The 14,240-nt window shown below is 41.7% G+C and overlaps 2 protein-coding genes across 3 annotated transcripts; both read right to left on the bottom strand.

Annotated features, from left to right (window-relative positions):
• Window positions 1-311: 311 nt before the first annotated feature.
• Window positions 312-4,245, bottom strand: six9 (SIX homeobox 9). Of its 2 annotated transcripts, none has more exons than XM_044353167.1 (3): window positions 3,656-4,245; window positions 2,242-2,402; window positions 312-548 (listed from the first exon to the last, which is right to left on the bottom strand). In XM_044353167.1, exons 1-3 carry the CDS (start codon window positions 4,049-4,051, stop codon window positions 410-412), a joined length of 696 nt encoding a protein of 231 aa, XP_044209102.1. In that variant the 5' UTR covers window positions 4,052-4,245; the 3' UTR covers window positions 312-409. The 2 variants fall into 2 exon arrangements, with proteins under 2 accessions (XP_044209102.1, XP_044209103.1); XM_044353168.1 differs by having other exon boundaries at window positions 312-539; window positions 3,656-4,244.
• A 2,123-nt stretch (window positions 4,246-6,368) lies between these two features.
• six5 (SIX homeobox 5) lies at window positions 6,369-13,876 on the bottom strand. Its single transcript, XM_044353164.1, has 3 exons — window positions 12,562-13,876; window positions 8,576-10,107; window positions 6,369-7,635 (listed from the first exon to the last, which is right to left on the bottom strand). Exons 1-3 carry the CDS (start codon window positions 13,245-13,247, stop codon window positions 6,953-6,955), a joined length of 2,901 nt encoding a protein of 966 aa, XP_044209099.1. The 5' UTR covers window positions 13,248-13,876; the 3' UTR covers window positions 6,369-6,952.
• Between the last annotated feature and the right edge of the window lie 364 nt (window positions 13,877-14,240).

Consider the following 14,240-nt stretch of genomic DNA (forward strand, 5'->3'; position numbering starts at 1 on the left):
AAGTCAAAAATGCTGGTAGTCCCATTTTATCTTCCCTTCCCCTTTAACACGTTTAAGAACGTTATCTGTATAAACGTTCCGATGCCATGTGGGAATATTGTGTTTTAGGATGAGTGAGAGTCTTTTTTTTTCCAAAGCGTGGACATCACCACAGAGCTTTACAGCACATCTGTGAGCCAGTATGTTGAATTGAATCAAACCATATGATTCTTACTTTTACTGTCTGTCTTGTATGGCTTATATCTGTACATGTTTAAGTCATGGTGTAATGTCTGCTAAGTCATGTTTTGGTAATAAAATTACTGAAACCAGAAAATTGACTTTATATTCAAGAAGGAAAAAAACAGAATAACAAATACAATCAAAAAGAAACAACCGAGTAATAGAAGTGCTGACTTGGATGAGGCCTTCACATGTGTCGTAGAGGAGGTGGTGGGTGACAGAGAGGTGGAGGGCAGCGGTATTGGAGATTTGGGCTGTCTGGAGGTGAAAGGTCATTGTTAGAGGAAGTGACTCCTGAAGTTCCTCCAGAGCCAGCTCTTTGGAAACTGAATAAAGAGATGAAGAGCATCAGCAAAGTGCACAGTATTCATGATGTGTTGATCCACATTGTTAAAGGATGGTCACAATTTCTCCAAGTATGTCTTAAAATGACAGTCAGGTGCTGAAACGAACATTGACACATGTTTTTCTCGCTGTAATCGTTCCTCCTGTTCATACCAGTCATTAGAGGATCCCTAATGAACTTACAATGTAAGTGATGAGGGACAAAATCCACAAGCCTCCTTTGCGAAAATGTATTTGAAGTTTGTATTATGTATAAGATGTATTTGTAGTTTATTTGAAGCTAAGATGCAGCTTCAGCTGTCCAAATGAGTCAAATCAAGTAGATATCTTTCAACGTTACAGTCATTTCAGTGCCGAAGTCCCTCTTTTTGTTACTATCCTTCCTCTGAACAGGAAAACACTGTCTGTCGAGACACAAAGAGGGAAATTTCTACTAAAAAGTAGACTAACTGGGAAAGATATCACTTTATTTGACTAACTCGGGAGGCTGAAGCCTCATATTATCTTCAAATAAATTTCACTTACATTGAAAGCACATATGGAGGGAATCTTCTAATGATCAGTATGAACAGAAGGAATGATTACAGAGAGGAAAACATGTTTCAATGTTCCTTTGGGCACCTGACTGTTGTTTAACACTACTGTGTTAAGACAGACTTGAAAAACTGTGAACCTATCCTTTACATTTTGCATCATGTCCTGATTTGATCACAAGATGGCGCTGTTATTCTATATAAAGACAATAAAAGTAGACAAAGAATGCTGTATGTTTGAACACAATGTTAAAAAATTATACCTTCAAACTACTGCTGGAGCAGGTTGAACTGGAAGTTTAGCTAGTTTTCATGTATGTGCTTTGTAGATGGTAATGTGGCGTTAAAAGAGAGCCTTACTTAAAGGACAGATCCACAATGTTTCAAGTCTGTCTTAAAACAACAGTCAGGTGTCCATATGAACACTGAACGAGGTTTTCCTCGCTGTAATCATTCCTCCTGTTCATACTGGCTGTTAAAAGATTCCCTTCAAATGCACTTTCAATGCACAATCCACAGTGTGTACACACTATCATTTTGTGCAAAAATGCATTTAAAAGTTTATCTGAAGCTTATATGAGGCCTCAGCAGTCTGAGTTGGTCATATCAAGTGGATATCTGTCACATTTACAGTCTTTTTACCATACAATTCCCTCTTTGTGTTTCCTCAGACAGTGTTTCCCTGTTGAGCTGCGGTGGATAATCAGCTCTGATTGGCTAAACAATGAATTCACCGTATCACTCTGCGGTTATCCTAACTTGCTGCATTAAAGGTGCAGTGTGTAGAATTTAGTGACATCTAACAACAGACTTGTCAGAAATGGAATATAATCATTAATGTGTTTTAATTAGTGTCTAATCACCTAGAAATAAGAATCATGTTTTCATTACCTTAGAATGAGCCCTTTATATCTACATAAGGTGCACGTCCTCTTCCACGGAGTCAGCCATGTTTCTACAGTAGTCCAGGATGGACAAACCAAACACTGACTCTAGAGAGGTCTTTTTGTGTTTTTCGCCAGTTTTGCAGCCACCGTAGTGAGGGGTTTTCAGTTTGTTGCAATCTGCAACCTCACCGCTAGATGCCACTAAACCCTATACACTGCACCTTTAAAATGACACAGTGCCCCCCATGACTGACCTGCTACCGCCCATGCTTCGGTCCCTTTGCCTGCGATTCTTGAACCAATTGCCGACTTGAGTGGTTGTCAGCCCGGTGGCTGCTGCCAGCTCCCGCCTCTCCCAGCTGGAAGGATAAGGTTTATGACGGTACCACTCCCGGAGCATACTCCGCGATTTTTCCTGTTTATAAATTTAATAATTTAAGCCAAGTCTATATGTTATTCATATGCAAATTCTTCCAAAAAATAAGACAGGCCAAGCTCTCAAAACCCTCAGTTAAGGCAAACTGAGGGTTTTGAGAAGAGGAGGAAAGTAACTAAATAGGCCAACATTTACTCTGATAAACAGATTTGTGCATCAGAACTTTGTTTTTCCTTTTTTCCTCTCTCATTACTCATCTCACCACCCCAGATTTATTTGGTGACCCTTTGGAGGGGCCCAACACGTAGGTTGGGAACCACTGGACTAAACTAGCTAACTGTCTATAAAGTAGTTCAAACTAGCTCCACCTCCATCAGCTACAACAGTAACATATTGCTTACACACTGATGCTTCAGTATTAATAATCTAATGATGCCATATATAATAATATATCAGTTAGATGGACCAAACCACTACTTTTACTGCAATACTTTAAGTACATTTTGCTGCTAACACTTATTTACTTTTACCCAAGTAGGATATTTCAAGACTTTTACTTGTAATGGAGTATTTTTACTTTTACTTAAGTAAAGGTTCTGAATACTTCTTCCACCACTGGTAACTTGGATTCCTACAATGGCGGAAGAAAATACTCAGATGCTTAAAAGCAAAAATACAGTGATATCCAAGTGTAAAATTGCTCAAGTAAAATTCCTGCAAATTTTTAATCAATAGAAGCACAGAAGTAGTATCAGCAAATAATACTTTAAGTATCTCTTTCAAAATAGTCCCTCAGTTGTGAATAAAATGAAATATTATGATGATATTATTAAGCAGTATTTTGGTTGTAACTAGTGGAGGTAGAGCAAATTTTGACAACTTTTTATACTGTTGAGTTGATGTTAATCTATAACAACATCATATTTTAGAGGATGATCATTCGACTAGCATGTATAATCCAAATCTGCAAAGTAACTAGTAACTGTAGTGGAGTAAAAAGTACAACATTTCCATCTGAAATACAGTGAAGCAGAAGTATAAAGCAGCATAAAATGGAAATACTCAAAGAAAATACAAGTATGTTAAAACTGTATTTACAGGTATGTACAGCACTTAAGTAAATGTATCCAGTTACTTTACACCACTGGTATTTTTAGTCCTTATGAACATATTAATTTGGGGCTCAATTAAACCCTGTAGACACAACCATAAGTCTCTTACTTTATATCATGTACCAGAAAGTTAAATAAGAGCACATAAATGAATAATTTATGTAGAAATAATTTTTCTACCTTGAAACAGTAGCTCGTCTCCTCTCCATCCCAGATGGTGTTTGGTAGAGGGAACTTTCGTCTGACTCGATACTTCCCCACAGCACCCAGTGGTCGGCCCCTCTGCTTCTCGGCCTCCATATAGTGGGCTCGGAGCCAGAGCTGCTGCAGGAGCGGGTGGCTGCGTGGGGAAAAGGGGAAGCCCTCTAGCAGGGTGTAGAGGTCAGTGAAGCACCCCTGGTGAAAGGCCACTGCGGCTTTAGCCTTCAGCACACTCTCCAGCTCCCCAGGGCCGGAGGAGGAGGCGGAGAGGGAAGGAGGAGGAAGAGTGCGGAGGAAGCCAGCGAGACGATCCATGCAACCGCTCTGCAGGAGGACCTCGCACACACAAGCCACCTGCTCTGCTGTGAAGATCATCGCTGTGGAAACAAGAGCGGTGGTCCCAAAAGTCCTGAAATAAAAGTTAAACCAAAGGCTGCGTGGAAATATCCTCTAACAGCTTCTCTTAAGTTGGTGCAGCAGAGAGCTGGAGGCTCTGCGGAGCACTGTGGATGAACGAAAACTAAGTGAACGTGCTTGTATGTTTATCGTTACTCATCATGCCCTGGCAGAATGGAGTCACAGGTAACCTGAGACCATCGGGGTTAAAACAACACACCTTACATCCTTCCTTCTCTTGTACAAACACATGCATACACATCGCGTACACCTTTGATGTTGTATTGGCGCTCAGCCAGTCAGAGAGCATGATGGTTTGGTTGCACAGGGTGGGTGGGGTGTGTGTGTGGGGGGGGTATTTGAATAAAATTTTCTTGCCAAATTAGAAGCAAAATCCTCTGTCAAATAGTTTTTGTGCTAACAATAACTCACATTTCAGAAATGTGATGCCTGTAAACAGACAGTCCCTGAATCATGACATGCACGGAAAAGTTTTGTAAATGTCGTTTATTACAATATCATGTAATATAAAAAATAGAATGCATTTTAATACAAAAAAAAGGAGAAAAAAAGAAACCTTGAATAACACAAATTATCCCTTTCAAAACCTTTAAAAAGTCAATGAAAATACATTATCTTTGGTTAAATCTGGAGTCATATACTTTGCGTGTCAGGTAGGACAGTAAAAACAAATCCCACCCTAAAAACAAAACGGGTACAAATGTGCATAAGCCCACACAGGCTTCAATGTCTACATACTTTGGTAAGAAATGGCTCATACAGAAAACAAACGCAGGCTACCATATTTTACATACAAGGACACATTTCCCTTTACCCCTAATTTAAAATTCAGACAAAAACTTGATTTGTCCAAGCCATTTAATAATCTTTCCGAGGGCCACTGGGAACAAAAATGAAAAATTTCATTAACATGTGGTGACCTATTTCAAAATGTAGCTTCAATGACCTATCAGCCATCAAAATTGATCTGAATACCTACAGTCTGAGATTTAAAACCTCAGGTTGCACAACAGCGTGACCTTCCAGGTGAAAATGAATATCATTTCCTATCTGCGTTTTTCCACGAGGACTCATTTTCTTTCAGTTAAAACTAGAAAACTGATTGATACATGCTTTAAATAGATTAAATGTACAAAAGAGACAAACAACAAATAGACTAATAACAATACAAAGGCCATTATTGTAACTAGATGCGCCACTGAAGTGTATTTTTGTGTACCATAAATGGCCAAAGGTTTGACCGCTACCTGCGTTATGACAGTGGAAACTCATACGACGATGAGCGTTTTAGATTTAAATTGAAGGAGCGATTCCATCAATTTACAACAGATTTAATCAGAAAGATCAGCATCCCGTTTTCGATTTATCTTTTCAGCTGTTATGTCAGGTGAGAGTTATTAACTTCCAATGAAGGTCTCAGGTCCACAGTGAAAATTTCTGAACAGAATAGAGTCCAACCACTGTCATAACGACACGGCGATGCAGCGTAAACATTGTGTGAATGAAATGTGCAAAATATACAAATATAGGAGACTGAACTGTGACCATGCAGCCAAAACTGTCACGTTACATTTAACTAAAGATCAAACAGACACAGAAATATGGGGATTCAAAGAAGTCCATATGAATCCAGAAAATTTGGTCGGGTATATAGAAATTGTCAAATGATGTAAAAACTCAAATCATTTTAATCAAAACCGTCAAACCTGTAAGCTTTAATATAAGGCACTTATCAATATCAGCAAACTGAGATTTTGGATGCAATTGTCAAAAAATATTTAGTGGGATCACAGCGATCGATTTAGTGTAACGCACTACTATGCTTCATTTAAAAGCTCAGTATTTTAAAGCTTCTTTCATCTCCCAAGTGTACTGGCTTCTCGCCTCAGCCACATAGTGTCCTATAAAGAACTTAACATGCATTGCATAGAGTATAAAACTGTATTTCCTGTGTTATATTCTTATTAATGGAGGGCAGCTTTCTCACTTGTAGGTGCAAACAGTCTGCACATTTCCACCCAGACTTCAGAGACTTGTAGTAATAAAATACTGCTGTATAGCCCTTGAAGCTATGTAAGAGAATCACTCATTTATGGTTTCACATAAAATTCAACCAAGTTGATTCAGTACATGCTACACCCTATTCCTGGAGTGTTGCTAGAATATTATATTCAGTCTGTGAACAAGAAAAGGAAAACCAAACGCCACTGCGCGCTGGATCAGATTTATTTCTAGATCTGTGCCTTTCCCAAATAGTCTGTTGAACAGCTATTGTGGTGGATCCACAACAAACTACGGCTGCCATAAAAAACAAACAAAAACGACAAAAAAAAAAAAAAAACAGGCGTCTTTTTCCAAGTACAGCTGATTTTCATCCGCAGTCTACAAAACTGCAGAGAAGAGCTGAGAAAGTGGGTAACCAGGAAACCAAGATGAGGGCCAAGCACACTAATCCATGTTGGTTCTCCTGTCTGGATCTGATAAAGCAGATAAGGCACGTATGGATTTAGTCAAAACTTTTTCTCAGAGGAATATTCCCTATGCCAGTTAAAATGATGCTTAACCAGTAGGTAAATATCCCGTATAACCCTGCCCATCCATGTGAAATAGAGCTGCGGAGGATTCATTTTAAAAGTGCCAGCTGAGGCCATGATGGTATCAGGCCTCACTGAGAGAGCATCGTTGTTCTACACGTCAGAACCTAAACATACTGCAGAAGACATGTCTGTCTTAGAGGATTGACAGTGTGGAATAAAAATCTTTTAGATCACTAATAAAAACAACAGCGCAATCGTTCATCTACTGTATGTTTCATTGTTTTTTAGCGACGTGGGGTTGCCAAGCAGCAAGGTAAACAGTCTACAAGCCCAGCTCATCGTCCACAGGGACAGACTGGAGCTGAGTCAGAATCTTGGAGTCCCCGTCCATCTCCTCAGGATTTCCTAGTGGTGAGTTGGCTTCTACATCCTGCTCCGGAGAAGGGCTTCCCAGAAGCAGCGACTCTCCTCCAGGTAGGCCTAACAAAGCTGGGTCTACAGGTAGGTCCCCCTTCCCGCGGACGTCAAACAGAGTTAGACTAGCCGAGGTGGAGAGGGGCACGGGGCTCCAGGCCGGCTGGGACAGCTGGGTGCTGGGCGTCACTCCGCTGTACATGGGGCTGAGGGCAAGCATGCTTTCTGGAGTGAGAGTGTTCGGCGTTGTGGGGGCGACTGAATGGTCCAGAGGATGAGGGGAGGGGACGGCGGGGGTCTGGCTGGTTGCAATCCCAGTCTCTGCAGCACAGTACGGTGGAGACGAGCTGATGAAGTTCAGGGGGGACGTTGTAAGGCCGCTGGGGGTTTGGCCTGAGGTGGTTGAAGGCTGGGAGGCTACAGGGAGGGTGGAGGGGGTGAGGACGGGACTCAATCCATTGGCAGAGATGGGTGAAGCCTCTGGGACTGGTTTCAGAGGCAAACTGGTGAGTTGAATGCCTGCTGGGATGGTCAAAATCAGCTTCCCTTGCTGGACACTCAGATAGGGACTTCCACCCAGGAGAAGGTTCCCTACAGCGGAGATAACGATACATTTATGGCAATCAAGACTGTTAAACACAACATTTAAACCATTTAAACAGTATGACGTGTTGCCTCATTGCAGTGTCAGCTCTTTACTACTCATACATATACCAAATTATTTTACAGATGTCAATCAGGCATTAATATGTCTTGATATTGTGATTATTTTGATTTGACAACTGATGGTGTGAATATCATTTTATTCTACAACAACAACCTGTTCTTTTCCTCAACTTTCCACAGTGGAGGCTGCTCTGTTGTTTTATGTCTGAACATATTATTTTAGTTTTTAAGGCAAAGCTTCTTTTGCGTCTTATGTTACAATGTTATGTGTAGAATTAGCCTATTGTCTACACGGCACACATTCATGTTACTGTAGAGCTGAAACGATTAGTCAACAACAATGAATCAACTGAAAAAAAAAAAAAAAAATCAATTGGCAAATATTTTTCAATTGATTCATCGTTTCAGATATTTTTAGACAAAACAGCGTCTCAGTTGTGAGGATTTGCTGCTTTTTATGTGATGGTAAACTGAATATATGCAGGTTTTGAACTGTGAGACAAAACATGAAGACAACATCACTTTGGGCATTTTTCATTATATTGACATATTGACATTTTATAGACCAAATAAATAATCAAGAAAATAATTGCTAGATTGATCCATGATGAAAATTATCAGACGTTGCAGCCCTAAAGACTCTTTTTCAGTGTGTGCTATTTCTATTTATTTTAGCCACCTTAACATCAGCTAATCCATGTAATTAAATACTTGGTAGTAATACTAAGTAGTATCATGTATCTTCAATATAAATCATTAAATTAAACAATACAATAACTGCCATATAAAGACTGAAAACGTGCATCATTAAATAAACACTGAGGCATAAACTTTGTACATTTGCAAACTAATGAATTCAGTGTACCTGGAGAGGCAGAGGGGAGCTGAATGATCCCAGAGTTGAGCAGCTGCACACCAGGGGCCACACTGGTCGGGGGACCCACACTCTGAATGGGCCTCAGCTGGTTTATCCTGAGGGGACCCTGTGTGACCCCTCCGGATGCAGGAGCTGACGTCAGGATCTGTAAAGGCACTCCAGCAGAGGGGATGGAGAGAGAGGGACTGGCGGGTACCACTTGGGGGAAGGAGATGGTGGAGGAAGGTTGGATGGAGGAGACTGGAACCAGTTGAGGCATGGAGAGGGGGACTAACTGTGCTGGTGTGGTGCCTTTACCCTGCGGGACTGGGACCACTTGAGTAGGGGAAGAGATGGAAATAACTTGTGGCACCTGGATTTTGCTGGGTGTGGAGTTTATGTTTTGGTCTCCCAGTTGGTGTGTCACTCGCTGTGAGAGCTGATTACTGGGAGGCTGTGAGATAGAAACAATGGTTGTGGCACCTTCAGCCAGCGTGGTTGAAGCATCCTGCTGCTGTTGCGCCAGTCTGTCACTTGCGTTCATTGTCTGCGGGCTTTGGAACGGAGGAGGCGCCGAGGTGAGGGGGGATACTGGGACCAATTGAGGGCACTGGGAAACCTGGGCTCCTGAAGAGTGCTGCACCAGCTGGGATACTGGTATACCCTGGATGGAAGGCACAACCTGGGGCAGAGAGAAGACCTGAGGGGTGGAGTGGCTGGAGGAAACCACAGTGCTAGAGGGGGTTAACTGGGAGCCAGCGGTGGCAAAGACGACATACTCCCCTTGCTGACTGGGGAGAGACACGGCAGGGCTGGAGATGACCATGCCTGTTGACGGCATGGATCCTGGGAGCGTGAGGGACTCCTGGCGTTGGGCGTTTTGTGTTAAAACCAGTGAAGGGAGGCTTGTTGGGGAGGACAGAGTGGGCGAAGAAGGGGATAAAGATGACGAAGAGGAAGACATTGTCTGGCTGCTGCCTTCTGATTTGGTCACCAATTCTTCAGGGACAGTGATGAAATCCAGAGCGTTGCCACCGTCTGTCTTAGTTTGCATAGGAAGAGAGATGATTGACGGAGGGTTTGAGACCGGCGTGGTGTTCGTGCTAAGAACGACTGCTGGAATACTGTGTGTCTTGGCCTCCATGGCTGAAACCTCCTGACCTGCCACAGAAACTGCTTGTTGCTGCTGCTGCTGCTGCACACTGATACTCGGTTTGGTTATTACCTGAGCCCCGTTCAGTATCAAAGGAGAGTTGGCAACCGGACTCAGTGTGACTGTCTGGCAATCGCCCAAGCTTAGCCCGTTGATTATGACACCAGCTCCAGTACTGGAAATGAGGGAATTTCCATTGAGTAGTAATGGTTGAGAGGCTGTGAGGAAGCCACTGGAGCCGTTGAGGATGAGCTGACCTCCTGTGCTACCGGAGACTGCCGAGAGAGAGATGATGGAGGCCGTGGAGCCAGCGGCCTCCTCCGGTTTGTCAGGGGTGTCGTCCATCATGCTCGCCTCATCCTCAGTGCTGTGGTTTCCATCAGACTCACTGAAACAGAAGAACAATAAAAGGATTCAAATAAAAAAGGCAGATGTGTGTAGTTTTAGAGGGTTGGGCACAGGAATAAATTCTCCTCAGTGCTGACATTTAACACAAGCTACTTTTTCCCCTTTATAGTTTTCTTATCGTGTGCATGCTTTGAGCTTAACCTCGCACAAATGGAACGTAACAGGATTGTAAATAAAAACACATTTCAACATTCCTTTGATTTCTGTGATTTTAGTCAAGGGTCTTTATTAGAGCTGCAACGATTAGACGATTGACAGAAAATTAATCAGCAACTATTTTGATAAAAGATTAGTCGTTCGGAGTCATTTTTTTAAAGAAAAAAAAAGTCAAACTTCTGTGTTTCCAGCTTCTCAAATGTGAATATTTTCTGGTTTCTAAAGTCTTCTCTGATAGTAAACTACATCTTTGGGTTGTGGACTGTTCGTCAGGACAACAGAAGACATTTGAGGACGTCACCTTGGGCTTTGATCAACATTTTTCACCATTTATGGACATATTATAGACCAAACAACTAATCGATTAATAGAGAAAATAATCAACAGATAATGAAAATAATTGTTTGTTGCAGCTCTAGTCTTTATGCAGTATGTTTTTTTAGATAAATTATGACTTTAGTAATAATTACATGGCATAAATCAAGAGAATTATGATACATTTGAACAGGACTTCCTGTTCTTTTAAACACAGGATTTTGCATGTCAGTATCTAAACCCATTTTTTGACTTTCATTATTGTCTGAGAATTTGTTAAACTCACAATCACAGCAGCTTAGTTTGAAATCCCTAATGAGAAAGCTTCACTGTGTGTATATATATTGGCATGTTACTTTGTAGTAATTGCAAAATAAACTGATTTTTATCTTCTCAAAGCAGCCCATTCTCCAAAAATAGTAAAAAGTAATCCAAAAATACCATATGTGTTCAATGTGTTGAATAAAGTTAAGTCCCAGTGACTTCAGACTCCACGTAGGTCAACACGTCTCTCTCCCATGAAATTTAAACTGAGATTTAGCTCTAATTTATCAAACATTAACATCTGGTTTGCAACAAAATGAAAAACAATAATGAACTTTAAAAGGCGCTCAAGTTGTTTCTTCAGGAAGTATTTCAATAACTGTTTAATATCTTAATGATTGTTTTGATAAATATTATTTTTATAGTTTCTTTTAGGGCGTCTTTGTAACATCTCTCAAGGGACTACTGACGAAAAGGTGTATTTTACCAACTCTGACACTTTTGCATTGTTTATATGTACTGCCTGATAAATAAACCAATAAATAAAGAAATGTTATCAGGCAACTAAAGTGGTTTGTGTAATACTAGATTTGCAGAAGTTACATTTTCATAATAACATTCATTACTAGAGTCAGCTATCGATTTTAATACAAACATAAATTTTAAAACCAAGCCAATTCATTTTTTCAAAATACCATCTATTTCATGTGCAACATCTGGGGAAAGTTCTCTACTAACGACACATTTTTGCATGCGTAGATTGAAATTATGATACAAGCTCTATCTCTATTTGCTCGCCTGTGTGCTGAATAGATTTTTCAGTGGTTAACTTGCGGTATGCTGGCAAAGATACCAACCATTCTGATTTATTATTAACCCTGCTCATCCTTTCCTGGCCCCCTTTAACAACCACATGCTACAGTTTATCAGTACAGACGGGAAGACAAAGCTGGATCTGATTCCTAGAAACTCGTTTAGGCCTGTTGTTGGTTAATGTGTGTTAGAAAGTACAGCAGCCCGCTCCTGCATTAAGATTGACGAGCTGCCAGACCACCACAAAGCCTCAAGTCTGATAAGATAAATCTGCTCTGCATACACACACACACACACACACACACACACACACACACACTCTCTGCATGATGGGATTTCAGTTTGTGTGAAAACTATTTAGGAGTTGTTTTTTTTGTGAGTCCCTCCTCCCACCCTCACCTTCCCTGGTGTAAGGCTTTAACCTCGGGTAGCCCGGCTCTGCAGGCCCATGCAGCAGTGCAGGGTTTCAGGAAACCTGATGGTGGGGGCCTGGATCTCACATTTCATAACAAAGCAACATGCTCTTGGTCTCAGACCTGTGTGGCTTCACCGCTGTCAGCAGTTAGCTCCTCTGTCCTTACTCTTTACTGGATGCAGGACTTTGCTTTCGTTAGTTTTGATAATTTGAAGTGCAGTGTGTGCACACTTTTTATGGAGGCTGTGCTGGCCTGTAAGTGCCTTGTTTACTATTCAGGTTTAGGTCTGGTAGTTTCAGTGATTATTCAGAGTGATTTGTTATGAAACACAACATAAAGTCTCAAATAAACAAATGAAACTTTAAGGTAACTTTTGCTTAGATTATGACTTTTGAATCTTATCAAACCAGAGTTAGAAATGAGTGTAATGTGTGAAATGTGTCTGCAGTGTTGGTGGTGGGATGCCTTGCCTCTTGCTCTGGGTCCCGGACGGGGTCCTGTCCCTCTGCCTGCGGTTCTTGAACCAGTTGCTGACCTGTGTGAGGGACAGTCCGGTGACTTTGGCCAGGTTTTTCTTCTCATCCGGAGTCGGGTACCTGTTGCTCTTGTAGCACTCCTTCAATGCGTTGCGAGACTTCTCTTTGAAGCAATACACGGTCTCCTCTCCGTCCCAGATCGTTTTGGGCAGGGGGAACTTCTTCCTGAGCCGGTACTTGTCCACGGCGCCCAGGCTGCGGCCCCGGGACCTCTCCGCCTCCTTGTAGCGGGCTTTCAGGTAAAGGTCCTGCAGGAACCCGTGGTTAGACGGCTGGAAGTCGTGGCTGTCCAGGATGGCGTACAGCTCCTTGAATTCTTCCCGGTGGAAAGCCACCAGTGCCTGGGCCTTCAGCAGGGTCTCGTTGCCACGTAGCAGCTCGGACGAAGGAGGTATGGTGGATAGAAATCTCCACAGGCGATCCACATTGCCCGCCTGCAGAAGGGCCTCGCACAGACATGATACTTGGTCAGTGGAAAAACTCAGAGCCGACTTCTGGAAACTTTGGAGTAATTGTTCCGAAACTTGGACCGGATCTTTCTCGTCTTTGTAGTCAGATGCCGCTGGCTCCTCTGGGCTGTTCTCAGATTGTTCTGTAGACTCCAAAGACAAGGAAGCCATTTTTACTTTAACTTTTTTTCCTCCAGTAGTTCCTCCTCCTCCTCTCTCTCCCTCCCTCCCATTCTCCGCCAACCGACCAAACCATGAATGTGCCTGCAGTCTACCAGCAGTCAGTCAGTCAGTCACGCCCCTTTTACCAACCTCATGTGGTCTCTTTGTCAAAAGTTACTTAATTAATACCGCTCAGACAACAGATGCACCAATAGACATGTTAGAAAAATATCTCTACAATACAAGGAAAATAAATCCACGTGGAAAACCTTTTTGTAACTCTTTTTTACAGACATCAACCGGGCATGGTTTGCCCCCAGGATGCGAGCTACACGGGAGCCAGCGGGAGTTTCATAATAATAAGACATGAGCTTCCGTGGAAACATGATTTGTGAAATTTTGAGGGTGGTTTCCAAAACATTGACTATATGCTATTTTTGACACGCATTTCTGCTTTTCTGTATCTTCATCATCATGAATCATGCGTAAATCTAGGCTATTGTTGATGTATGATTCATGCATGAGGATGAATCATCACTAGCCTAATTCATCAAAAACACAATTGATGAAACACAGTGTCAGAAAGGTGATGATTCTACTTTATATTTATTATTGAGGTCGTAGTGGGTGGTGGTGTAGTGGAGTGCATTATAGTGAAAAATGTCCCTAATATTTTGCCCCCTTCGTGTATGTTAATGGGGTGGACAAAATATTAGGAACACCATTCAATATAACACACCCCTTTCTGACAATGTCAACAAAAACTGAAAATGTATAAGCTTCATAAATGTAGAATTTTGTGGCAGAGCTGTTGTATTGGATTGTATTAGATTGCACAGGTGTTCCTAATAAAGTGGCCCGTGATTGTATATAATCAGTTTGAAAAGGATAATTCTGCATAATGTCTACTTTTATGTTTGATACAGTTTATATAATCTGGTTCTGGTTGGTCATAAACCCCTTGAATGTGAACTTTTACTTATTTCTTTGCATCTTTTCAAA

Source organism: Thunnus albacares, chromosome 6 (assembly GCF_914725855.1).
Source record: "Thunnus albacares chromosome 6, fThuAlb1.1, whole genome shotgun sequence".
NCBI lineage: Eukaryota > Metazoa > Chordata > Actinopteri > Scombriformes > Scombridae > Thunnus > Thunnus albacares.